The sequence below is a fragment of the Molothrus ater genome, chromosome 1 (assembly GCF_012460135.2).
Source record: "Molothrus ater isolate BHLD 08-10-18 breed brown headed cowbird chromosome 1, BPBGC_Mater_1.1, whole genome shotgun sequence".
Classification (NCBI taxonomy): Eukaryota; Metazoa; Chordata; class Aves; order Passeriformes; family Icteridae; genus Molothrus; species Molothrus ater.
This window is the reverse complement of record NC_050478.2, coordinates 35,642,637-35,668,737: the sequence shown is the minus strand read 5'-3', so window position 1 is coordinate 35,668,737 and position 26,101 is coordinate 35,642,637. Positions and strand designations below refer to the sequence as shown.

Genomic DNA, 26,101 nt, shown 5'->3' with positions numbered 1-26,101 from the left:
ATTTAAGAAAACAGAAAGGAGCTAGGTATTCAGACCAAAATAGAAAATTAATTTCCCTATACTAAATGACAATGGGCGTGTTTTTCCAAGCCTGGAATAGCCTGAGTCAGGCGGGATGCTAATTGGCCTGCTTCTTTTTCAGAGCTGCTGGCAGGTCAGATCGTCTGAGAACCCAGACCATAGCTGTGGATATAAATACGGCTTCAGTTGCCTGGGAACACAGATGTGAAAGATTATCTTCAAATAGCATACAGCCAGGGCACACACAAGTGCTGCCTGGAGCTGGGCATACCTGCCTGGCAGCAGCCAGCACTTGCTGCTCATAGATGTCGAGGTTCCTGCCCATGAGCTCCAGCGCAGCGCGGCGCTCCACCGGCACCGCCGGGGCCGGGCTCAGGATGGACTCGTGCTCGTACACGGCCGCCACGTAGTGCCCCTCCCTCCGCACTCGTCCGGAGACCACTTGGTACAAGAGAAAGCAGATGGGCAGCCTCCAGCACAGAGCCACCATGGTGAATGCCATAAATCTAGAGGGAAAAAACCCCAGACAGGTGGGGTGGGGGAGCTTGAGAAAAATATCATGCCAGCAATTTAAATTTACAGTTAGGTTTTTACACTGCTGAGGCTCTCAGCAGTGTGGTGCTTTCGAGTTCCTGGATGACCATGTGCATGTTGTTTCTAAACCTTAAATCCATCTACACTGGTGCTTTGAACAACTGTGTCCTGTTCAAAAGCATTTAAGCTTCATATGTAGTTCCAGTGATCTCCTTGCTTGGTTTCCCTTTATAATTAACATACATTTATACATTATTTCACCGTATATCAAAACATCTTTGAGAAAAGTTTAAAGCAGCTCACAAATTTGCAGTTCCTCCCCCATTCAGTGATGGGGGATGTATTTAAAAGTAGCATTTCCTAAAGTTACTTGGAGACTGTATTTAGCAGTCAAGCAGAAATAGGAATTATTTTATCAACACTGAAACAGATAATTGCCAAGAGAATTACACCAGACAATATTTCTGCATCTATCATGAAAGTGCCTCTCCTAATGGATTCAGAATTCACTGTATTTTAACTCCACATATGAAATAGGCAAATATTTCTCCTACAGTGCAGCTTTTTTGAACACTTATAAAAATGTTGAGTGCATTTCAGATCTGCATTCCTCCCACACAATGCAGATAAGTAAGTTTAAAAATGCTTTCATAGTAACAAAAATAAATCAGAAAAATCTATCTAATTTGCATTAGTTAGTTTTTCTTTGAAAAAATGAAGAATTGTTGAGTCTGGAAGACTGGGGCACTCTGGAATATGGGCTCCCCATGTAACCTTTTGACTTCCCAAGTTAGGAAAGACTTAGAACAAGGACTGACACAGTCACTGATTGTGCAACACTTCAGAAAGACTACAGAAATGGCTTTTCATTCAGAATTATTCTCACAACATGAGAATTCTGTATTTGTCATCACAGTGTCACTAGTATCATTAAGCACTTAAATCTCTAATATCAGTGAAGTTGAAAGAGGGTGTAGGAAAGATTACTGGTGCTACATATTGATAGCTCTAAGTTCAGTTACTGACTTTTTAATTGTATTTGCTCTCTGGGAACTTGTATCCAAAAAAAAAATTCCAAAACACTCTTAGTGCCCTTCAGTCTTTATGATCTACAGCCCCCTGAATTTTTCCAAAGCAAATAAAGACTGACAGACACATGCATGAAGAGACTTCTCTAAAGCTCAGCAGGAAAAAAAGATCAATTCTAAACTAATCACAGTCTTATTCTTTTCACAGTCTTATTTATGTTCTATTAAATGTAGTTTTGTACCTAAAAAAAGAAAGTCCACGGCAAGTTAACTGAAAATAGCTCTTTGCTTGAATTCCAGGATGAAAAGCAGCTAATAACAATCCTCAATACTGCTTTTTTTTTCCCTAAACACCAACTGTTTAGTACCTAACAATGAGCAAATGGAAAAAGCATTATGTAGGGCAGCAAAATTATAACCTTGGTGCCCATGGTAGGCAGAAGAATTGTTTGCTCAACCAAAAGGACTTAACATGTAATAGTAACACTTCTAAGGGTAAAGGAGTAACTTAGCTGTTCAATGCTGCTAAGCTCAACTATATATTCCTATTTCCTTGAGTTTTAATTAGCCAATGTGTCCATACATACATGCCTTCAAGGGTAAATGTATTTAAAGTGTGATGAAAACAGAATAAAACCTTGGCCTCTCTGTAATCAGATGGATTAAAGATACTGTATTTATGTAAACAGTTTTGAAAAGTGATGTATGACAAGCTATCGTTGCTATTCTGCATGTTGAGGAAAACATTTGGTACTTTTGGGGGGTGATTTGGCAATGCATGCCGAGAATGGAGGGGCCTCCTTGTCCGGTGCAGCTCAACTTTGCAGGAGGAGGGAGTTCAGGGGTGAGAAACCTCTCGCAGTTAAGGAACATACTGAAAATAAACAAGCTGTGCTGCACGTCACTGACAAAACTCTCTTTTCTATTTCTTGTCACCCCTTCAAAGCCAAAATGCCTATTTAGGGCAGGAATGGGTTCCAGTCAGCTGCTCCTTAATAAAGTTGTCAACTAAGATGTAATTAGAATTCATCATTACTAGTGACGGAAAAAGTTGGGAGAGTTTCAGATCATGAGATGGAATTGCTATGCATTAGAAAAACTGCCTTTTTTAAAAGCCAAACATACTAATTAAAAAAAAAACCCAACAGGTAACAAGCCTCTGTAAAATGTTGCGTTTTAAAAACATGCTTGGAGAGGTCTTATTTTTCTACCACATTTCATTTCCTGATGGTCAGAAACACTCAGAAGTACTAATCTGAATCTTTAACTCATTTAGATGCACAAGAGGTTTAGCACTGAAGAAGCAACTACACAACCCCATCTGGCTGAATCTGGGGCAACTGAAATAACTAAAATAATTCCTCTGAGTCTCCAGTCCTCTGGGTTGTGATTACTGCCAGTCCTACAGATGATGGCTGAGCACTTGTGTGAGTGCTCCCTAAAGCCTTTCCCCTGTCTGACAGCTTAAACAGGACTCTGCTCTCTCATGGATTGCTTCTAACACACAGAGCCATGACAAGCCCCAGGGCTGGGCTTGGGTGTATTAAACTTTCCAGCCAAAATAAGGATACCAATAGGGTTTACTCAGCCCTTGGGGCTGTTGAGATTCCAAATATGTCTCTGCCACACTCTGGATGTTTTTACTATTGGAAGATGTCACGCCATCTCATAAATCTTCTCCTTGAAGAGAAGTTAATTTGCTTAGGATCTACAGAGCTGTCACCTCACCTGAGCCATGAGTTTAAATTTTCATTACCAGAAATACTTTACAATTCTATCTCTTTTTATGTCCCTTTCCTGTGATTTATGTGGTCTTTTGCCTGACAGACAAGCTTCAGCAGGATCACGTCATCCAAATATAAATATTTCACAGCAGTATTACTGTCATGCAGTCACAATATTCCAGCTGTAGTTCTCCACAAAGGGTAAAAAGACTGGTGTCCAAGTTTGGATGCCAAGTTTCCTCCCCAGTCACACTGCAGCCTGTTTTCCTTTTCAGAACCATCTGATCTCAGTGTATTGTGAAGTAAAGCATCCAGTCACTCTCTTCTCAACAACTTTGGAAGCTTAGAAGTCTGTCACCTGTCACCACACCTGGATGTATACACAGAGAAAAGCAACACATACCCTTCTTCTTCACACTTCTCCACTCAGAATCTTGAAATAACAGAGGTAGCACAGCACTAGTCTGGGTCCTCCTGAGTGATTAATAGCAAATCTATGTTAAGCTATGCCCAACATATAGTATAGTAACATAAATAGCAACATTAAGAGTAATAATAGTAACATAAACAGTAATGCTCACTAGGTAAATATTCAATTGGCCATGAAAAATAGTGGTTTTTAGGTTGAATGACAACCATGGATTGTGATGTTGCTGCCATTTTGCTATATATTATACAACGTATTTTAAAAATACATAAAATATAGTGAAAATCAAGGTGTTTTCCACTGATACTTCGTGTCTACTGCTTTTATTTGCTGCATTATATTACAGTATTTTATAATTTTATACATTTTATAATGTAGGTTTTGTGAAGGTTTTTGCTATCTATGCCATCGGTGTTTTGTTATGTGTGTTTTTGTTGTTCGGCGAGTGAGGGCGAATGGAGCGCTGCTATCATCAGTGGTTCGGCTGGACAATCCGGGCGGTGGCCCGGACAAGCCGGACCGTGAGGCGAGGACGTGCTGTCACCTGTGTCACTGCAGCGACACGTCCCGCGATGGGCAGAGCCGGGCAGAGGGGCGTGCGCCATCCCTCAGCCGGGAATTTGGGAGGGTGCTTCGCACTCCTCCGGCGCTTTCCCGGCTGCTCTCCAGCGCCGGGCACCGGCGCCTCACACAAGCCCCGGACTTTGCCCCGCTTGCGTTCGCCACCTCTGACCAGCCCCACACAGCCGGAGCGCTCCGGGACGGCTGCCCCGGAGGCCACCGGGGCCGCTGCTGGTCCTGCAGCCATAGATCGATCCCTCCCCCCGGTCCAGCCCGGCCCACTCCGCTCCCGGCCCGCCCCGGGACCACCAGGCCGGGTCCCTCTCCCACCCCCGCGCGCCGCGACCCTCACGTTGCAGGGCCGGCGCCTCTCGGCCTCCGATTGGCTGCCTGCGCTGGCCAATAGGAAGCTACCCCGGTCTCCGCCCCGCGCCGCCCGCCAGCAGGGTTAGGGGCGGGTCCCTCGGGCCCGCCCCCTTCGCTGTCTGATTGGCCGAGCCGCCTGTCAGTCAGTGCGCACACCCTTCGCCCCCGGTCGCGGCCCGGTCCGGCCCGTTCCAGGTGGGCGGCGGGGCCGGGGCAGCAGGGCCGACATGGAGAGCGAGGCGGTCAGCGGGGCGCAGCTCATCGCCCAGGCCCTCAGGGCGCAAGTAAGAGCGCGGGGCGGGAACCGGCAGCCTGCGGGCCGGGACAGCCTGCAGCGAATGAATGTGCGCGGCCGGACTTTCCCGGGGGCCGACGGAAAGGGCTCGCCCCCACCGCTCTGAGGGAGGGAGAGGGAGGGACGGAGGTTCCGCCGCCCAGCTCCGGCAGCGGCCCGGCCCCCGGGCGGCCTTCCCCAGGCCCACACTGACTCCCTTCTTCCGGAGGGCTTGCCCCATTCCCGAGTCTGCCCCATTCCCGGGCCTGCCCCATTCCCGAGCTCAGCCATCCCCCGTTACCACCAAGCAATGCCGGGGCTCCTCTGCGGCTCTGCCCGTGACAGCTGGATGGATGTGCCGCCTGCGCCTCCTTACAGCGACGAAAACTCTGTGTGGCCTCTAAACTCGAGATGCTGGCACGGGTCTTGGGAGAAGACTTTGCGTTTGGCCTGTGAAACATGGAAAAGTAGTTCAGTTGTAATCCAGATAAACGTAGTCTTCTCCATCGCTGTGTTTCCGTGGGGACGGTGCTTTCCCAGCCATTTCTTGGGGGCTTTTTGCCGTTAATTTTCTGTGAAAGTGTAAAAGCACAAGGTGCCATGAGGCATTGTCAGAGTAGAGGAGGCTGACATAATGAGAATCAGAAAAGTGACACAGCAGGGATGTCCCAGGTAAGAATTGCTCAGTGGAAAGCGCTAAACACACCTGGACTGAGGCACTGAACCATTGCCCCACTCCCAAAATAGACTGGGCTTTGTAGACTCCCAAAACCCAGCACTTTCACAACCACCGAGGGCTGAGCTGCAAACATCAGCTGATGTTTCCACAGTGACCTGTGAGCTTCTCTGTGACTATGTTACATTTTAGTTTTAGATTTCCTGTGTAGTTAGCATGTCTGTGTTTGGCATGTGCTTATTAAAGCTGTCTTTTGGGAAAAAACAGTCTGACTTTTCTCAACTTTTTTCTTTATAGAATATTGAATACATGTTTGGCATTGTTGGTATTCCAGTCATTGAAATTGCAATTGCAGCCCAGGCAGTTGGAATAAAATATGTGGGAATGAGAAATGAGCAAGCTGTAAGTATATATCTGTACTGGGACCAACCCTTTCCTTAACTGTTTCACAATGGAATGAAAGCCAGTTTTTCTTACTAGAAAGAATGTGGTCTCTGAATTTTCCTTTAAAAAACCTATACAGGAGCAGCCACTGTTGTTTTGGAATAATGGAGAACATTGGTGCATTGGGTTGAGTGTTTCTTTGTGCCCTTCTTTCCCCACTTCCATTTTAAAGTGGCCCCTCCTTTTCTGTTAAAGGAATTGCATCTTCTTTTCATTTAACAATGCTATTCTCCAATAAGGGAGCAAGGATAGCAGAGGGGGAAAAAAAGAAAAAAATAATTTAAAGACTACATGTGATGGAGAACAAAAAAATTATAAAAAGTTATATCCTTCAAGTACTGTCTGACAGATGTGCATCTGACAGATGTACTGTCAGATATTATCTGCCAGGTTTTGAGATGGTCATCCAGGGCATTTTGTTTTTCTATCACTTTCTACACACTTCCCAATATTATCATTCTTATTCTAACTGGTAGTATTTTAGTTCTTTTTAGGACTTTATTATCTGCTCCTTTACTTTTTTTCCCCCTGTCTAGGTGATGTTCTTAAGTGCCCAAAGAGGAAAGTTTTCCTGTTGACTGATAAACTTGTTCTGACAATTTTAATAATTCTAGGGGTTTTTTCCTTAACTATGTTTTAAAAGCTCACAGAAAAGGAAACCACAGAAAGTAATAATGCTTCCAAGTGCTCAAAATCAACCATGAACATAGACTCTCTTATTTATGAATATTTCAGCTTTATTGTGTAGGTGTCAGCAATTAAAGAGCCAAGCTGGTCAGGATTTTGGTGCTGTGCTGCTAGTTCTGCATTTGTTTGGTTTCCCACAGTAGAAACTCTTTAATCTCAGTAATTCCTTGGGTAATCTCAGACTGACGATAACCTTGGGATTATTTGTTGTTTTGAAGGGTTGCTGCACAAGATGGTGAGCTGGCTGCTGAACTGGTGGCAGAGGCGCCAGCAACTTCCCACACCTGATCTACAGCAGTTGCCAGTTTTCCTTAACTTACTTAGCTAATAATCTTTAGGATTGTCCCAGTCCTCAACACAGTATTGTTACAGTACTTCTTCTAAATCAGGTGGTTTTGAGCTGTATGTTTTTGCTGTCTGATCCCTACATTGTTCTATTGGAATGTGAGAATTTAGAGGAATGCATGTCTCTATGGAAAATCTGTAACATATGAGAGAGGCAAACATAGACAAACATATTTAAAAGGTGTATTGAGTCCTTGAAGAACTGGGAATTCAGCACAATCTTTATGTTGCTGTAGGCCATTTAGCAAATATTCTAGTTTTAGCTGTGGTTACTAACATGATTAAAATTAATTTCCTCATGTGTCTGTAATTAACAGAGAAGATTGCTTTGCACTGCCAAACGAGATGCTGTTCTATTTATTAGTCTCTACTAGATGAAGGAGGCAAAAAACATTCTGCTGATTAATTATGAGCTGCTTTTGTTAGTAGAATAAAAACAGCACAAAGACTGTTTTAAGGTTAAAATGTCAGGATTTCTCTTGTTTGGGGAGTCAAAAAGGATGAATGAAGCTGCATCTTGTAGTGAGTTTTGGTTTGTTCTTTTCCTCAGTGAGTAGTAGAGTAATTTCTTGGCAAAGGGTGAAAGGTTATATATATATAGTATATTCATGATATACTCAATAGGTACATGTCATAGTTTTAAATGTCTCAGTGGTGTGGTCTGGCTGTGGAGGATGTGTATACATACAGCTGCCACCTTTATTGGTGAAGGCAGCTGTATATGATATATGGAAAATTAAGGGATTTTTTTTCCAGGAGTTGAGTTTCTACCTCATTTCTAGGCCAGATGTAGCAAAAGGATTTCCTTGTAAAAGTGATAATATTTTAATTAGTAGTGTTCATAGGAAATAGGGCCCATAAACCAGTTAAAACACAATAAAATCTCATAATGAGATAATAATCAAGCAGCATACTTGCTGTTTGGCATCCTTGTGTTCTTATTCTGCCTAGGATGGTGGTGGAGTCACCATCCCTAGAGGTGTTTAAAAATGACTGGATGTGGCACTGAGGGCCATGCTCCAGTTGACAAGATGGTGATGGGTCACAGGTTGGACTCAGTGATCTTGGAGGTCTTTTCCAACCTTAATAATTCTGTGAAAAGCTCATAAAACTGCAGAATAGGAACACCTGAGGGAAGCATGGAGCTCAAGTACCACTACCAATACGCATAAGCCTTTCTCCTGTGGCCTGTAACATGGTGTGGGTTTGCCAGAAGCAGCTCACCTGCACCCACATGCCCTTTGAACAGTGAAAACTGTGTTGCAACTTCACAGGGGCGGGTGTTTTTTGTATCTCTCCTTGAGTAATTAGAGATTGTTGCAGTTGTTTACAAGACTGATAACCCAGCTCCCAGCTCAGTTCTAAACTTCAAAACCCCCTTTACTATATGTATTTGTTAACAAAACACATTACTTATGTTAGTTCTTTAATCTTTAATAATAATTATCACTACATATTCAAAGCAATCTCTTGATATTTGTATCCTGAGTTAGTTGTGAGCATATAATATGCTGGAGTTGGTGCAGCTGTGAAGGGAATCAGGCTCAAAGAACCCTTTAATAATGGCAGCTGGAACCAAAGTGGGTGTCTTATCATCAGAGTACTCAATTATAATTAAAATCAAATCTCCACTCTATTTAAAAATGAAAGAGGCAGGTTCTAAGGCCAGAAGCTTACTTAAAAAATTACAAAATATTGCAAAATTAGGGTTTTTTTGAACTTGCTGATTTCAAGACAGGAATATGAAAATATAAGAGACTGGGCAATGTCACACGTGAAATCTTGAGTTCTGGTGTCACCTGTAAACTTCTTGATCACATGCTGTCATTTTACCAGGTGACATTTATATCCAAATGTTTAATATCAGTACAGGAATAGCTTAAAAACATACTCTGCAATAACACTGCTGATGAGGTATGCCAACACATGTTGTAGGTGTTACTTCTGTGATTTTTATTCAAAACATAATTTTTCTTTAAATGTGTGGTACCAAAGCAGAGTGAGAAGTATTTCAGCAGCTCAACTTATGAAAGATGATCCCAAATCATCTAATTATTCTCTCCAATGTGAGATTTCAACCTTTTGCTTGATTTCTGAAATACAATTCAGAATGGCTGCATTTCTGCTTGTTGTCTTCCTCTTGCAAGTCCCTCTTCCATGTTCATCCAGAAGGCAGTGGAAAGCAGAACTTTCATGTTTTGTTCTATTTATTTTTTTGCCCTGGTTTTAGTTGGGTTTTTTGATCTGGTTGATTTTTTTCTTTTTCAATTCCCAAATAATCCTAATGTAATATCTTGTGACAAAAGGAGCCTGAAATGTGGAGAGAAGTGGAGAAGAGTCTTGATTTTTCATATTAATCTTCATGGACACTTCTAATAATGGGAAGGGTGAAATGGAGTTTTACTTATATTTAAGCTCTTATAGTCAGGGAGGAATCTGTACCTGCTTATTTTCAGTATTTTTCTTGAAAGTTATGTACAAAATATCATTAAATGTATAAATAATAATAATAATAGTATCATTAACACCAATATTTTCAACAGGCCTGTTATGCTGCATCTGCTGTTGGATATTTGACTGGCAGGTATGTAAAGAAGTGTGCAAAGCTGTTAAGAAATGCTCACTAGTTAAGAATTATAATTTTTTATTTTATCACCTGGAATAGCAAGAGCCTCTGCCTGAATTAAATTTGAGTAAAGTTTGTGTTGAATCAGATGCAATTCTTCCAGTGTGAGTTTTCTTAATTGGGAACTGCTGATAAAGTACAGTTGAGAAAACTGCAAACATAAGTTTACCAAATTGAATATAAACGTTAGATGGCAGAGCAAATGTGATAGAAGAAGTCAGAGCTGTGTCAGGATAAGCCTGTGTATATTGCCCATGTCTGTGTGGGTGGCACATAATTGTTCACTTGCCTTTCTAATTGGATTGATACAGCTTCATAATTTCTGATTTTCATGTCTACCTTTAGTCATTCATACAAATTCCTAGCCATTGACATGAGTAAATGACATGAGTAAAACTTTGATATTCTATATTTCAGCACCTTACTAATTTTTGTTGATTATTTATTTGGTGTTCTCTATGCTCACTTTCCTTTTCTCTCTTCCTCTTTTTTTCTTTTTGTATTTTCTATGTAGACCAGGAGTATGTCTTGTAGTGTCCGGTCCAGGTTTCTTACACACCCTTGGTGGGATGGCAAATGCAACTATTAACTGCTGGTAATTTAACTGCATTTTTCCTTTAAAATTCCAATAGTTGTGTGTTGTTACTTGTTTCAGATGTTGAGCTCCACAGTATTTAGTATTTTAATTTTCTCATTATCCGCATGAAAGGGGAAAAAAGGAATTCTTCCTTTATCAACCTTAAAATTAATTTAGTTACATTTTTTGTATTCTCATGGATAAAATTCTTGGTTTTGTCCTACCCCATTGTGTATATATTAGAAAATCTATCAGTATAGCTGGTTGTATCAATACCAGTATAGCTGGTTGTGTCTGAAAGTGAAGTCAATATTAGCCTGTAATGCTCTCATGATCATGGAGATCATCTTAAAGGTGTTTCCTAAATTTAAATTCATACTGCCTTTGAATTACTATATTTCGTATGTGAATAAATTGACAACTGCATTGTTAAAATCCCTATTTGCTCCCCACGCTGACATTTAGAGCAGTAATTAAGCATTGAATTAAATGATGTACAGAGGGATAGTATTTACTCCTGGAAGCCTTCAGTGAGACATGACAGCTTTGTCTGGTCTGCCACTGAAAGCTGTTCAGAAAGCTGTACTGAGGAATTTGGGAAGAAGCTGTAGCAATACCAAGCAGATGTGTTCACAGAACAGAATGAGATCCAGAGCAGTGTGAACACTGGAACACTGAATTAGCAGTGGCTGATGGACGAGGGAAGCTCAGTAATGGGAACACTACAAATCAAATCTGACATTTTGAAAAATGTCCTCTAAGTGTTTAAATTCTTCTTTTAAAAAATGAGTTATTGACTAAAGTTTTGCTGTCACTATTTGACCTTAGACTAAAAAAGATTATAGAAAAACCTTGCTTTTGAACAGTCAGGAGTTTGATTATAAGAAAGAAGTGTACATGTAATTTACTTATGGATTTGCAGGAGACATTTTTGAGGGTAAACTGCATTTTCAAGGGTAAAACCTCTTGATACTTCCTGCTAAAAATTGCCTGCCATGCTGCTGCCTCCTGTCCTGCCTCATTCTGAGCAAGATTTTGTGCCTCATTCTGGCTGTGACAATAGATTCCAAAACAAGTGTGTGCTAGTTGGTAAGATTTGGAGTAAACACAAGCATGCTGAATTGTGGTTAAATTTTTTATCAGTTTACTGAATTTCTTCTCCTGCAAGCCCATAAGACTTACCATTATTAGTTTCATTACAGTCAAATGTTCTGTCTGCTTCACTATTTTTTGCCTTACTTTATAAGCACTGTTCTTCAAAATGTCTACAATATTGTGACAGTACTACAATGATTTCCTTGAGGGAAAAACTTACTTCTAGTTAGAATTATTTAAAACTTCAAAGGCAAAACTAAATCTTTTCAAGAAATAGCTGTTGGAGTTGGCTTTCTAAATAGTAGACCAGTTTTGTAATTGTATTTCATTATTGGCAAGTAGTAGTTAATTTGTTCATTAAAATATTTAAATAAATTTGGAAAAGGCAAGTGAGAGGAACATAGGGTTTGTTGCTGTCAAACAGTCTTGGATAGTAATAATCATTTTGCTGAGGGGATGAAGCAGAATGAAATGTGTAGAGCAGTCATCAAGTGAGTTTTTCCATAAAGATTTTTCATGGAAGTAAGATGCAGCCTGAAGTTCTCATTTCACTGCTCCAGGGGATTAGAACTGAGATTTTTGATGTATGGCAGAGAAATGGCCTGGTTATGAAGCTCGGATCTAGATACACATATCCCCAAGTCTTATGGCTGATTAAATTTAGGATTATGCATGGAACTCACTGCTAATGTTTGAGCTTGATACATTGTATAGATAAATGCAGTCTATAAGGCCATCTCTGAAGAGAAATTGTTTAAGAGAAAAAGCCTAGAAAGCTATAGACCCAATATTTCAATATAGTGTAGAGGAACAAGGAGATTAATAAAACAACTTTGCTCTGTTGACTCGGCACTTAGCATTTTAAGGAGTTTGACCTACAATTTGAATAAAAGACAGGTTTTCATTCACTGTAGGAAAATTATTTATTATATTTTGTGGAAATTACAGTAAAAATGTGCTCCTGTGGAATGTATAACCTCATGGTAAAGCAATACTGCCTTCCTTGCTTAGCTGTGAACTGATTTAAGTTCAGGACTGCTTGCAGGCATGTTAATTTTTTGTCTGGTTTTTTCAGTTTTGGAGTTTTTTTACTAAAAGCAAAATGCAGGGAGTTGTGCTCTCAGCCAGCTAACTTAGCTGTGTTCCAAATTGTATAGGAAGAAAGCATAATCTTTTTGAAAAATTGTATCCTAGCTTGTTTTTTAGTTCTAGTGCTTGTGCATGTTACAGTATCCTTTATAAAGACACATCTTAATACTTTTTGGACCACTTAATACTTTTTAAGTTCTTATTAGGTGTTATCATTCCCTCAAACCACCATATTTTCACCATATTTTCAAATTTAAATGAAAATTGCCTGCAATGGGATTTGGTTTTAGAATTTCTATGATCCAAGTCACTTAATATGGCCAAATTGTCCCAAAACTGGCTGACCCAAAAGCTGCTGGGAAGGCTACTGGCTGACACTCTGATATTTAGAATCCATTTTTGTATTCTTTATCTATTCTTGTACGGATCTGAGGATGCTATATGTATATATGTATACTGATAGGGGGTTTTGTTTGTTTTTAAATTTTTTTGTTTGTTTTTTAACTTTCCTAGGCCTTTGATTGTTATTGGCGGTTCTTCTGACAGAAATCAGGAAACCATGGGAGCTTTCAAGAATTCCCACAGGTATACAGACATATAGCTTTCTACAGGAAGGTTTCAGTTAAATAATTCTTGTTTCTTCATTATTGTAGGAAAAACAATTCTGAACACTAACGTTTCCTAGCAGATCTTATAATGCTGTTGATTTGCTCCATCTACTGGTTTAAAATTGACATTGCGTAAATACAGCATATTGCCTTCATGTTGGAATTCATACTCTATTTTAGGTTTTCAGCTAGTATAAATTACCTTTGTTTGTTCTGAGAAGGACAAAAGCAAAATGTCCAAGAAAATAAACCAGTTTATGGGGGAAGAAAAAAAAAGCCAAAAACTTAAGCACATGAGGAATGAGTATGGTCTTGACAGTTTTCACCAGTTGCTACTGCATTTTTCTATGGGGAAGTTTCCACCTCATTGGTTTTCATCTGTCATTTCTTTAATTTTATTCATGTGGAAATTAAAAAATTACTTTGATAAATCAATACAATGTTATTTACCTTTATTCAGGTTGAAGCTGGCAGGCTGTACAGCAAGCTGTCTGTCCGCCCAAGCAGCCTGGAAGCTATTCCTGCTGTTATTGAAAAGGTATGAAAAAATACAAAATGAACAACAGAACCTCAGGTAACTGTCTCCTGTTTAGGTTTTGAGGGTTTCTTTTTGTATAGTTGTTATTCTAAGTAATTTGCTCTGGCAGAAAGGAAGTGATGGTTGATTGAGTAAATTAACAACTGGGGAGGTTCTGCCTTATGAACAATGCTATGGAATAGGCTAGAAATAGATCCTAGTCCAGTCAGATGCTTAATGATCCCTGCAGTGATTTTTGTTAGCTTCAGATAGAGTTGGAAAATTTTTGTGAAATAAATGCTTTTAGGGAGAGATGCAATAACTAGAAATTTAATGTTTCAGCTGTTTTATCATTGTCATGTGAAGGAGATTTGGAGGAGGGCAGTGGAGATGGTTGTGTTTGGGGTTTGAGTCTGGTTGTTGCTCTGTTGGGTTTTTTTGAGAGTGAGAAAAAACACATTCTTATCTCAGTGCTTCAGAGAGGATTAGAGAAGTCTCTTGGTACTGCTGTAGCAGCCCTTCAGCCATGTCAGCCTAAATTCTGTATACAGTCATTCTGTTTCCAGAAGTGCAGATTCAGCAGAGCATCTACCTGCAATAGAAGAACTGGGATCAAAAGTAATAGAAAACAGAGGCATTGGTTATCTTGGCTTTACTCTGTTTGTGCTACTTTAAGTAGAATTCATCATGAATATTTAATTTTGTATCTCCAAACATAACAGCTGATAAAGCCATTGTCTCATTGCAAATTAACCAAAGAATTTAGAGTCTAATACTGTACATCTGCTGAAAGGCTCCAGCTGGTATATAAGAGAAAGTGTAAATAGCTATCAAAAATTTATTTTGTTGGTACAAATCCATGAAAGCTTCCACTGTGATGAATCAGCAAAATGAAACTGTACACCTTGTCTGCCTACAGCAGAGTTTTCTTGCTTTTTCAAGTATAAATATTTTTAAAATCCTGTCAAACAGTGATTAAAAGTGTGACTGTATGTTTTCTAGGCTGTAAGAACCAGTATGTATGGTCGTCCAGGTTCCTGCTATATTGACATACCCGGGGATTTTGTGAATCTTCAGGTGAATAAGAGCTCTGTCAAGTGCGTAAAGATTACGTTCATTATTTTTAAAGTTACTGAACAAAAGAAAATTCATTTATAGGTCAATTTCTTTCCTAAAACAAGAAAATCCAGCCTCTAAATGTGACATCCCATATTACATATGGATGTATATTATTATGTAATGCAATTATGTAATATTATTATTATAATACATTACGTAACATTAATGTAATTTAATGTAATAATGAAATATTATTATTATAATATTATTATATTATATGTATACATGTTACAGTTTGTAATGAAATGTGCAAAAAAGAATGAGTTAATATGGTAATATAATTATGTCACTCTGTAAATCTCTGAAACAAAACTACCTACAAGATTAAAGAGACAAGGAGGGAAAACTTCAAAGCCTGTTTTGAAAAAAGTATTTCCTGTTCTAATCAATTCTGTGACATGGTGTGTAGCAACTGCAATTTTATGCTAAACAATAGGTTTTGTCTTTCAGCATTTCTTGTTTTGCATTTTTTAAAGAGCCTCTTTTGTTTTGCTTGGCTGCAGGTACACGGAATGCTGCCTGCCACCTCCCATCAGCTTGGCTGAACACTCTGCTGTATCCAAAGCAGCCTCTGTCATTGCTCTTTCCAAGCAGCCTCTGCTCATCATTGGCAAAGGTAGAATGCTTTGTTGTAGCTTTGAATTGTGCATGTTCAGGACAAGAACAGTGATTGCTCTTCCCCAGAAGTGTTACCTATCTTCTTTTTACCCTAATAAACCAACCAACCAGTAGTAAAAACACAAAATTCTTTGGAATTTAATGTTAAAATGTTCTTTGGTTTTAGAATTTTTTTCTGTTCTTTAATGGTTTATTTTTAATCTAGTTTAAAGGAAAATCAATTGATAAAATACAAGTTCATGTAGAAAAAAAATCAGATAACTGTTTTCTAGAGCCAAGACCAAGGGATCACTTCCAAAATTCCAAGCAATTTAAATTCTATTAAAGAAATTATATTCTCTGCTCTGGCATATATAGCAAGAATCAGAGTAATAAGGTAATTTTTCTGGTTCTTGCTGAAAGTGCCAGCCTACCTGTGTGGGGATGTACAGCAACACAGCAAATACTGCTGCTGTTGCTGCTTTACAGACTTTTCTTTGTACTCTGCCAGTCTAATCAGTTCCTGGAGATGGGGAGTAATTATTTTCTGTGCTAGTTCACTTCTTTTATGCCTCCTTGTGGAGTGTTAGCCAGTGCAGTGGTGTTCCTGTTGAAGATACAGGTCAGCTAGGAAGAGAATTAAAATAACCAGCTCATTTAACCCGGGCTGTTTTCCTGCAGATATGGGGAATGATCTCTGTCTGTGTTTAATTGGGGAGTGCAGTGATTGAAATGAGATGCATCTTATGATTGATTAGGTAATGAAATTGAAAACAGAAGGTAGATCAGAAGAGATTATGCGTTGTTTTTTTTTCTCTCTGGCTGGATACACAGGAAGAAAAGGGTGTTCTTTGAAAGCGAAAGGTGGAAAACTCAAAAAAAAAATGATGTGTTTTGTCTATGTCAGCAATTGAGAATTTACTCAACAAATGTGCCTGGACTTTGTGCTATATATTGTTGTTAGCAGAACTTCTTTTTAAAGATTTGCAAAAGTATATTTTTCAGGATTTAAGACTCATAGATTCAAGCCATTGCACAAGGACCTGTCAGTTAATCCAGATTGCCTGGGCAAGCTTAATTCAGCAGCCATGTACTGCTGCAGCATCACAGGAAATGTGTGCACAAACATACACCTTTGCAAGGACTTGTTTGTGCTTCTCTCTTTTCACTAAAGGCTTCTAGTAGAGTCTTTGGGCAGGTTGTTACGGAGCAAGGGGTAAGCAAGAAATGACTGACACGACATAAAGATCATCTCGTGTTGCTGCTGCAAAAGTCTCTGTCCCATAATACCAAATTTCACTCACTAAAAAATTGGCATTTTAAATAAACAAGATCACCTATTTTTCCCTGCCCTGCTTCATAAAAATTGATAAAAGAGTTCAGCTGAAGTCTTACAAAAAAGCCAAGCAAACAAAATTTTTGTCGAAAATATGTGAAATTTTAACTGCAGATATCTGTGATTTGGCATGTTTAGTTTTGAGTTCTTCAAAATGAAAAGTAACAGAGTTCATAATGGGAAACTGTACTCTTTGTGCCATAATGTAATCAACTTAATTGAAGTGCAAGCAAATACAGTTGGTTTCTGTAGTATTAAGCAGTCTCTTTAATTTCATTTCATTTAGGTGCTGCTTATTCACATGCTGAAAACAACATCAGAAAGTTGGTGGACCTTTGTGGACTGCCTTTTTTGCCTACACCAATGGCAAAAGGAGTAGTTCCTGATAACCATCCAAATTGTGTAGCTGCAGCAAGATCAACGTAAATATAAAGCAAGGCTTCTAATCCTAACAGATGAGAAACAAGTAGGAATTTTGGTGGGCTACAGATGCCAGGGAAGAGAAAATTCATACCACAAAAATTTTTTTAACTATGTTTTGCACTTCACTGTAGAGCACTGGAGATCCTGCTGGAAAAGGGACAACAGATTTAAGTGGGTCACTTTAGAATACTGACCAGGAAGATACTTTGAGATATATTATATTCTGTAGCTATGAAACCTATGGCAAGTAGATGGATTAATGTTCCTAGTGTGTATCTTGTAACATAAAACAGAATTGGCAAACAGTTTATGTTAAACATTTAACTTCGTGCACTAGACAAACTCTTTCTTTTTACTTTAAAACCGTAAACAGGAGCTTGAGCTGCCCATGTTGCAGCTGAAGTTTTGCCAGCTGTTGTTTCTGTGTGGTGTTTGCAATACCCTATTGCTAAATTGCACTTTATTTATAAAGAAAAGTAAGATATTTCAAACTACTCTGAACGACTATGTTTAAAATGATTTTTGGCTTTTGGCAAAATTAATGTGAACGGACTCTAAGAACCCTAGTCAGTTTGCAGATGGAGCATTTATATACCCTGAAAGTAAAATGCTGTCCATTGCTGAGCATATTAGCTTTATCACTGTTAAGCATGCTGCTAGGCAGAATGGAGAATAAAAGAATATACCAAATATTGTCTGCCTATCTGAAAGGTAAATTAATGGGAGACTAAACTGAGAGGCCCATACCAGTCTTAATTTTGGCACCCACTGTTGCCAGTGTCACAATAGTGAGTCTTTTGCTTTAACCTGTGCATCATTCTAGCATCTTGTTGGTCTCCTAATGTAATGATTCCTCTCCTATATACAGTGTAATAGGAAAATAGTAATTAATTTTCTTCTTAAGTTTCTTAACTCTAGAATGGCTTGGTGATTGGCTGTATAAAAGGATACAGGGTTTTGGGGCTAAGCAAGCAGCTTAGAGGAATGAAGAATTCTATGTGTATTCTAGGTTTGCTATGGTGGTTAGAGTTGTTTCTAATTTTGCAAAGACTGTTAAATGTAATAGCTATTCCTTCTTACCTGCTTCTGTCATTTCCCTTTATTAGGGCATTACAGCATGCTGATGTAATCATCTTGCTTGGTGCAAGGTTGAATTGGATTTTGCATTTTGGTCTTCCACCAAGGTATCAACAGGATGTAAAGGTTATTCAGGTAAGCAGGAAAATTACTATCATTTAATGGAAGTCTTCTGTGTTCTAGCATTGACCAGAGCAATTATTGTAAAAAATTTGGTAACATATTTCATATGGCAAATACTGCCATATGGACAGTGCAGTATGGTGCATATAGTTATGGCAATTCTCCAGAAATACTTATGCTATCTTTAATTATTATTTTTACTTCCTATTTTTTTCAAGAATGTTTACAATACTGTTCCTAGTATCAAGAGCTTGGTGCTGCTGTAATGAGGAGAGCAGACACATCTATGCAGTTGACTAATACAGGGTTAGACTCACAGAACTGTTGTGATCTTTGGAGCATTGGAATTTCTATGATTGAAAGAAAACTGTCTTTGAAATTGTGGAATCTTTCATACTGCTCTCTTGGCTGTTTGTTTTCTGAAAAAGAACGGCTTTCAGATCCTGTCATAATGTAAGAGCTCAGTCACTCAGAAATGAAGTAAGAGGAAGAAAGGCTGTTAAACTAATTAATGCATTTGATAATCTGCCAGCTCTTAGAAAGAGAAGTCTTTAAATTTTGTCCTTAAAATCTCCTCTCCAAGACTGTGATCAAATAGTAGTAGTTGATCCAACATATTGGCTTTCCTGCTTATGCTGACCTGGAACATAGTCTAAAGTTCCAAACTTGACAACAGCATTAATTTTTAACCTAAATTTTTTAAAATACACATTATTTTTGCAAATATTACTTTTACAAATAATACATATTTTATGATTCCTCTTCCTAAAAAATTTAAAGACAACACTTTTTCATCTCGCTTAATTTTTTTCACTATCAGAGATTACTATTAAAACACTAAGTCACTTCATTGTTTGTGTGACCTGGTCAAAAATAACAGTTTATGTAACCTTAGAGGGCTCATGCATCACTGAAAGATTTGCTTCAGTAGTTGCAACTTACTTTTCAGTTTCTTCATGCTAATTAAGTTCTTACTGTCCAGTAGCATACACACAGTTTTCTCTGAAAAAATTGCTGCTTTGTATAGGTATACCTGAACCTAGATTTTTAGCTCACATACAATGCTGTAATAAAGTTCTACAGTGTCTGCAGGAGCTTGAAAGAAGCAAGCAATCACCTTTACGGATATATATAATTTTTCATTCATAAGGATATATACAACTTTTCATTTTCATTATAACTATTCATATATAACTTTTCATTAACATAGGTACGTACCATAGGGTTTTACTTTGTATAAAGGGTTTCCTGATGTCATGTCAAGGAAAGACAAAGAAGTTACCTGTGCAGCCAAAACAGGGTATGAAGACCATGTTAGACATCTATGTATGTTAGGGCATGTTCCTCACTTGAACTGAAAAAAAAAATTCTGGTTAATATCCTTGAGTTAATGGTTGCTTTTCTTTTTGAAATACAGATTGATATTTGTGCAGAAGAGCTGGGGAATAATGTAAGGCCAGCTGCAACTTTATTAGGTGACATAAACGCCGTGACTGAGCAGGTAACATAATGTCTCATGTCCTCTGGTTTTGACCTCAATTTCCTCTGAATCATGTGATGTAACTTGCCAGTTAAAAATAAAAGGAAAAAAACCCCAACTGTTCAAGGAAAACCATTTTTCAGGCAGTATATTCGTGTTGTATATCCAGTCTATTCTCAAATTTTATGTTAAAGATTCTGATTACTGTGATTGTGCTGGGATGGTTCTTAGTAATGTTATTATTGATATTTTGTTCTCTTTTAAATATGTTGAAAGACCCCTTTACAACATTTCAATATTGTTCCAGCTCTTAGAAGAATTCAACAGAAAATCATGGAAATATCCTTCTAATTCAGAGTGGTGGAAGAAGCTAAGAGGGAAAATAAAGAACAATGAGGAAAGATCGAAGGTAGTGTGACATAAAAGAAATTAAAAGATTTCTTGCTATAACAGGCACTGATAAATTGTCAGTTTTGTAACTGGTCTATATCCAGCTTCCTCAATTATTTCTCAGTTAAGTCACCCAGACTTTGAAAATTTGTACCATTCTGGTACAGGCTTACTCTTCTTATGCTTAGGAACTGTAAGCATTATAGGTTAAGTGTTCTATGATTTTGTTTGAATTCAAACTGTGTAGAAATCATTACACTTTGGGATTGGATTCTTAAAGCCACTAGTAGGAGACAACAGCCAGAGCTGCTGTATTATGGGCAGTGGCTTTTAAGCAATGGACTGATATTCCAAGTACTCCAAGTGGAAGCTGGCTTAGGTGAAGACAAATTCTTAGTTTTCTTCTAATTGTAATCATTGTTTGTAATTGTGCAGTTTAGCAGTGCCGGTCTAGGTTTAATCTATGCTAAAAGCAAGTAGCTGTTAAGGCCAAGAGACCACAGATGCTTGGTATATACTAACTAACTTTGTGTAACTCATATTCTGCAACTTCAGATGCATGTTCCCAAGACTGGGATCTAAAATAAAGTCATTTTAACAAATTCCTCTTTTGAATTATCTCCTAGCACACAGATGACAGCTCACTTAGGGTTGTAAATAGTCATGCCTGGTGCAGAAAAATTTCATGAGCCTCTTGGGTTAAACTGAGTTTTAATAGCTCCTGCTAATGATAGGCTCTTGAAGGGCTGCTGAGCTTGTTGAGCCTCTGATAAATTTGTTATGTCCCCGGGATAGATACAAAAGGAGTGACCTTGATGCAATACTGTTCGTAGTATCAGTAGGATGCAGTGCCTTAAAAACCAAATACTTCAGCCTTACCTGAAGCAGAGTGATTTTTATTTCCATCGTTATTATTTATGTGCCTCTGTTTTGCACCCTAAATTCTATTCATGGGAGTTACTAATATCTTTTCTTTTTAAGGGATTAGCATTGCAGAAATCTCTGCCTATGAATTATTATACAGTCTTTCATCACATCAGAGAACTGATACCCAAGGACTGCATTTTAGTAAGTGAGGGAGCAAACACCATGGACATTGGACGAACTATGCTTCCAAATTTCTATCCCCGGCAAAGGTGTGATATCTTCTGTTCTGACTCAACATGCTACATTTCTGTATAAATATTTTCATTTAGCTAAGAAGAATAATGGCCTGGGAAACAGAAGTATAATATGTTGGGAGAGGGATTGAGGAAAGTTTTCTATTCACATACTGATGTCTTGTCATAGATAGTAACAATTCTCTGCGTGCTCTGCAGCAGAATGGTGATAGTTGCTCTCTTCTTATGGAAAGGGAGTGATGAGCATTGTGTTCAATTCTCTGACCTTGATGTTTGTTTCTGTGTTCAGAGTCTATGGTAAATATTGATGAAAAATAAAAGCAATCATTTGGATTCTTATGTTGAAAAGAATTCACATGAAGAGTTTTTCTTTGGAACACTTAAGAACAGGGAAAACTTGAAAATTGGATTATATGTTGGGCATGCTTTCACGTAAACCTGCTTGCCTAAGGTGTGGGTACTCAAAATACTGCTTTGTGAGCAAAACAACCAACAACACCCATGTACTTCCAGTAGAGCTGGGGAAAGAGTGTGTATTTTCCCCCTTATTTAAAATAAGTACACAATAATGTTACTGGTTGTCTCTTCAGACTGCACTGCACATGTCTGAAAGGAAATTCAAGCAGTTAACCCTAGAATAATCTAGTGCTTTATGTACTTTTGTATCCATTATGTGCTTCTGATGGAAATGATCTAACTAAATTATAGCTTTCAATTTGATTTCAAATGGTTGAACAGAAGACTAAAATTTGAACAGCAGTATTTAATCAATGGCTTTCAGACTAATAGTTATATTTTCAAGGAATTAAATATAGAAATATTTCATGTTGTCTGTCTCTACAGTAATTGAATGTTTTTGAAATACTGTAACTATGCAAGCTAAAAGCATATGAGAATAGTTCTTTATTGTGGCACTAGTGTACAAGAGTTCTTAATTTTGAGTTTTCCAGTATGTTTATATCACTTAAAACATTTGCAGTTTTATCAAATGTTTGGCTGACTCTAATAATCTCTAAATGTGGTATCTCTTTATACAAATTGTTTATAAAACAGTATTTGCATACTATATGGCAAAGTATTAAAAGTAAGGCACCATGAATTAACTAAAGAGATTGAGTAGAAATAAAGGGATAATAATTCTGTATTCTCCCTTTAGGCTTGATGCAGGTACTTTTGGAACCATGGGAGTGGGGCTGGGTTTTGCCATAGCAGCTGCCATGGTAGCCAGGGACCGCACACCTGGAAGGCGAGTTGTCTGCATAGAAGGGGATAGTGCTTTTGGATTTTCTGGAATGGAGGTGGAGACTATCTGCAGGTAACTGGTTTTTTTGGCTCAAGAAGATGCTCTTCAGGGTCACTTTAGCTAGAAGAACTTAACTGCCGGTAGGTGAGGCATCCATAAAACACATAAAAACAAGCCAGAAAACATACATGCTCATTTTTTATGTTGTTGGGATGTAGTGCTTTACTAGTGATGGTTGAATCATATTTCAGGTGGAAGTGGGTTTTTTTTTCTCATTTTACTTGTAAGGAAAATTACACTCTTAGCATCTTACAGAAGGGGGCAAGTATTTCAGAATTCTTCCAAATGTGTCTTTTTACAGATACAACTTGCCAATCCTGATAATCGTAGTGAACAACAATGGGATTTACACTGGTTTGGATGCAAATTCCTGGGAGCAAATGGTAAAGTTTGGTGACCCTGCTACATGGTAAGCATCTTCAATGTCCTATGTAACTATGGAAGAAGTGACCAAAATAGTCATTCTCTTAATTTTTAATGCTTTATGATCCAGATTAAAATTATATTTATAAAATCAATTTAGTCCTGGGCTAAGTTCATATAAGTAAGAATGAATTACCAAAAGCAAACAGCCAACCTAATTCCAGCCTACTGTTTGCACAGCAGTGCAGCAGAGAGATGATTCTCTATTAGTTTTCTCAGGTTCCTGCAGCAGTTCAGCCCACACAGTACAGAGTTCATAGTGGGTAACTTTCAAAATCCTGATACTCTCCAAAATTACCTGAGATCTGAGTTTACACATGACTTCTGCTTCTGAGCTGAGATCTCTGAACTAAGAGAACTAAGCTAAAGCTTAGCTGAGGAATGACTCCACAAGATAAAAATGAGTACAGTACCCTATAAGCACATCCTAGGTGATACAGCAACCATAGTTCTTTCAGCCCAGAAGAATTCATCAGGCCAGCACAATAACCATCTTGCACTTTAAAATTGGTGCTAAAGTAATTAAATTAGTCAGCCTGGCAATTTTCCCATGCCATTAGTCATGTTTTCCATTCTGTTACAGTGTACCTCCTGTTTCTCTCCTGCCAAATGCACACTATGAGAAAATTATGTCTGCCTTTGGAGGCAAAGGATACTTTGCTAAAACACCAGAAGAATTGCAGAATGCTCTGAAAGCAAGTGTGTCTGACAAGCAAACACCTTCTCTTATAAATGTAATGATTGATCCACAATCTGAGAGAAAGAAACAGGTGTGTATGTTTTTTCCTTTCTTTTACTGCAAGCTTCATAGTGGTAAGCTTCTGAAAACCTTAGGGACTATCATTTAAACCACAGAGGAGGCAGTATGGTTGCAAGGAAGAAAGATTGTTGATAGAATTGGGAGATGGAAAAAACAGGTCCTTTTACACCATGCCATCTGCTTTCCTTGCTATCTGCTTGTTTGGGTTTTTCCCTCTACTGGCTGTGTAGTGTCCTTAATGACTGTTTCCAGAATTTAAGGTTATTTCTTTTCATTCTAGACCAAAGGAGATGAACCATTTTTAAGCACTCTTTATATCCTGTGGATTCCCTCTTACTGTTTGTCCATTCTGATGTGGTTTTTATTCTATGTTGATTTGTTTTTTTGCTTGCAGGAATTTCCCTGGCTGACTCGTTCTAACCTGTAGTAGAAGAGGAAGATGATGGTGGTTCAAGGCAGCATGTTAAACAAAACTGAGTTGTTTTCTGGAAGTGCGACTGATACAACTGTATTTTGCATTAGCATTGGAACAAGTGGGATTTTAGAACTGCCGTGAGAGGAATCTTTAAATGCTGAAATTAGGTAATTGTAAAATGAGAAAGACACATAGGAATGTATATCAGGCCTTCTAACAGATTGTACACAAACACTGATGATAAAATTATATACTTTTTCTTCTACTCAGAGTAATACCCATTATCTTTGAATTAAAATCTTGAATGTTCTGGATGAACAGAATAACGTGAGGGTTTTATGCTGTCTGAAACATATAAGTGTTTGCCAGTCTGCAATTATAGTAGCTTGATTTTTAACCAACTACACCACCATTCTACTTTTAAAACCTTTGTCCTCTAAGGACCAAACCAAAGCATCTTGTTGTGAATAATTCCTGATTGGCCTCATTATGCATTGAAGCCTGTTGCATTGGTCATAGCTTCCTAATTTTACAGATTGATTTTTCAGCTTCTTCTGAATGTAGAAGTAGTGTATTAAAAATGCAGACTTGCTCAAGGGCTAAGCTTCTGTCTACTGAATTTGTTTTTACTAACTGGAACTCATGGTGTTTGTAGGAAAAGCAAACCTTGGATTTTTGTTTGAAGCTTAGCTCTTCACAAACACCACCATGTCTGTAGGCTGAAAACATGGCCATGTGTATTAGTGAGATTCCCATTATTAATAGATTGTAAATCTTTATAATCAGAAGCATTATAAATAAAACATTACCACCACCATCACTGAAATATCGACAGTGACACCAACAAAAAGACCACAAAAAAACCCCAAAAAACCCAAATGAAAACAAAAATTTAAAAAATCCCTCACCAGAGCAACAACAATAAAAGCTATTAGACTGGAGCATAATGTTAATTTTGGATGGTGTCACAAAGCAACCACCAGTGTTTGTGCTGTGGCTGGCTAAATGTACAACAAAGGTTCTTCCTGTAGCTCTATAGAGACCTAGAGTCCCACCTGCACTATGATGCAGAGGTGACATTTAGAGCAGATATTTGGCCTGCCTGGCGTTCTGTCTACTGTGTTTTCATTTGTTGCTGCATCTGACAATCTGACTTAGAGCTCAGACTTTAGAAATTAAATAGTTCTTTGTCTATGCTTCTGTCATGGCCTACAACAGTTACTATGCAGGATACTCTAAACAGATTATATTTACATCTGTTCTTAAATGCAAGGTTCTTTGTTGTTACATGCACAAAAGGGAATATTCTATCTCTGATTTGGGTTTTGCTTGCTTTATTTTCTGTTATTCCATTGTCAGTAAGTGTTAGTTATCTAGTGGAAAGCACTTGATGACCTAAGGAAAGAAAGCACTGGGCTGGCAGGGGATTGTGGCCTGCAGTCAGGTTTGTTGCAAAAGGCTTGGCTTATTGGGTCTGGCACTTTGGTTTGGGTCTGGCCCAAGGCCATAGGTTACTGTTAGGTAGAGGAATGTAGGACAGTCTCTGCACACTGGTACAGGAAGATAATATCTTAAAGAAATAATATCTGAAATAATCTGAAGTGCAAAAGGATAAAATCCTAGAATGGATACATCTCACAAAAAAATGTAAGGTTGCTGATTTGCTGTGTTCTCTGGGATACTCTGCAAGGAAGGTGGAACAATGTTGAATCTTGACATTAATTTTTGTTTCATTCTTCTTCTTGTCTCACAAATTCATTTTGATATGTTTCTCTGATTAAACACAACTCATTATCATGGTGTAAAATATCTGTGAGAGTTAATGCTGGAACTGACCACAGGGGAGATAATTTGCATTGGATTAGCAAACGTAGAAAATACTATTTTATACTTGAAAATTAATAAAAAGTTATTTTCATGCTGTTTCTTCTTTAA

The 26,101-nt window shown here is 38.3% G+C and overlaps 2 protein-coding genes across 4 annotated transcripts in view; one reads left to right on the top strand and one right to left on the bottom strand.

Annotated features, from left to right (window-relative positions):
• Positions 1-4,874, bottom strand: part of BTD (biotinidase) — a 9,936-nt gene extending 5,062 nt beyond the window's left edge. Inside the window, exons 1-3 of one of the 3 annotated variants that reach the window (XM_036401083.1) lie at positions 4,642-4,874; positions 3,711-3,781; positions 293-527 (exon numbers count right to left, since the gene is read on the bottom strand). In XM_036401083.1, coding sequence (XP_036256976.1) covers positions 293-523 — 231 coding nt within the window. In that variant the 5' untranslated portion in view covers positions 524-527; positions 3,711-3,781; positions 4,642-4,874. Of the gene's footprint in view, positions 1-292; positions 946-3,710; positions 3,782-4,641 lie in introns of those variants that run through there. The other 2 variants (XM_036401075.2, XM_036401092.1) reach the window with 2 other exon arrangements.
• On the top strand, positions 4,840-26,101 carry HACL1 (2-hydroxyacyl-CoA lyase 1). Its single transcript, XM_036401064.1, is given in 18 exon segments — positions 4,840-4,945; positions 5,909-6,013; positions 9,631-9,671; positions 10,228-10,308; positions 12,988-13,037; positions 13,040-13,059; positions 13,543-13,620; positions 14,602-14,696; positions 15,222-15,334; positions 16,938-17,073; positions 18,181-18,286; positions 19,692-19,775; positions 20,062-20,163; positions 21,126-21,280; positions 22,422-22,580; positions 22,870-22,977; positions 23,575-23,761; positions 24,146-26,101. Coding segments are annotated over 18 exon segments (1,710 nt in total). The 5' UTR covers positions 4,840-4,888; the 3' UTR covers positions 24,179-26,101.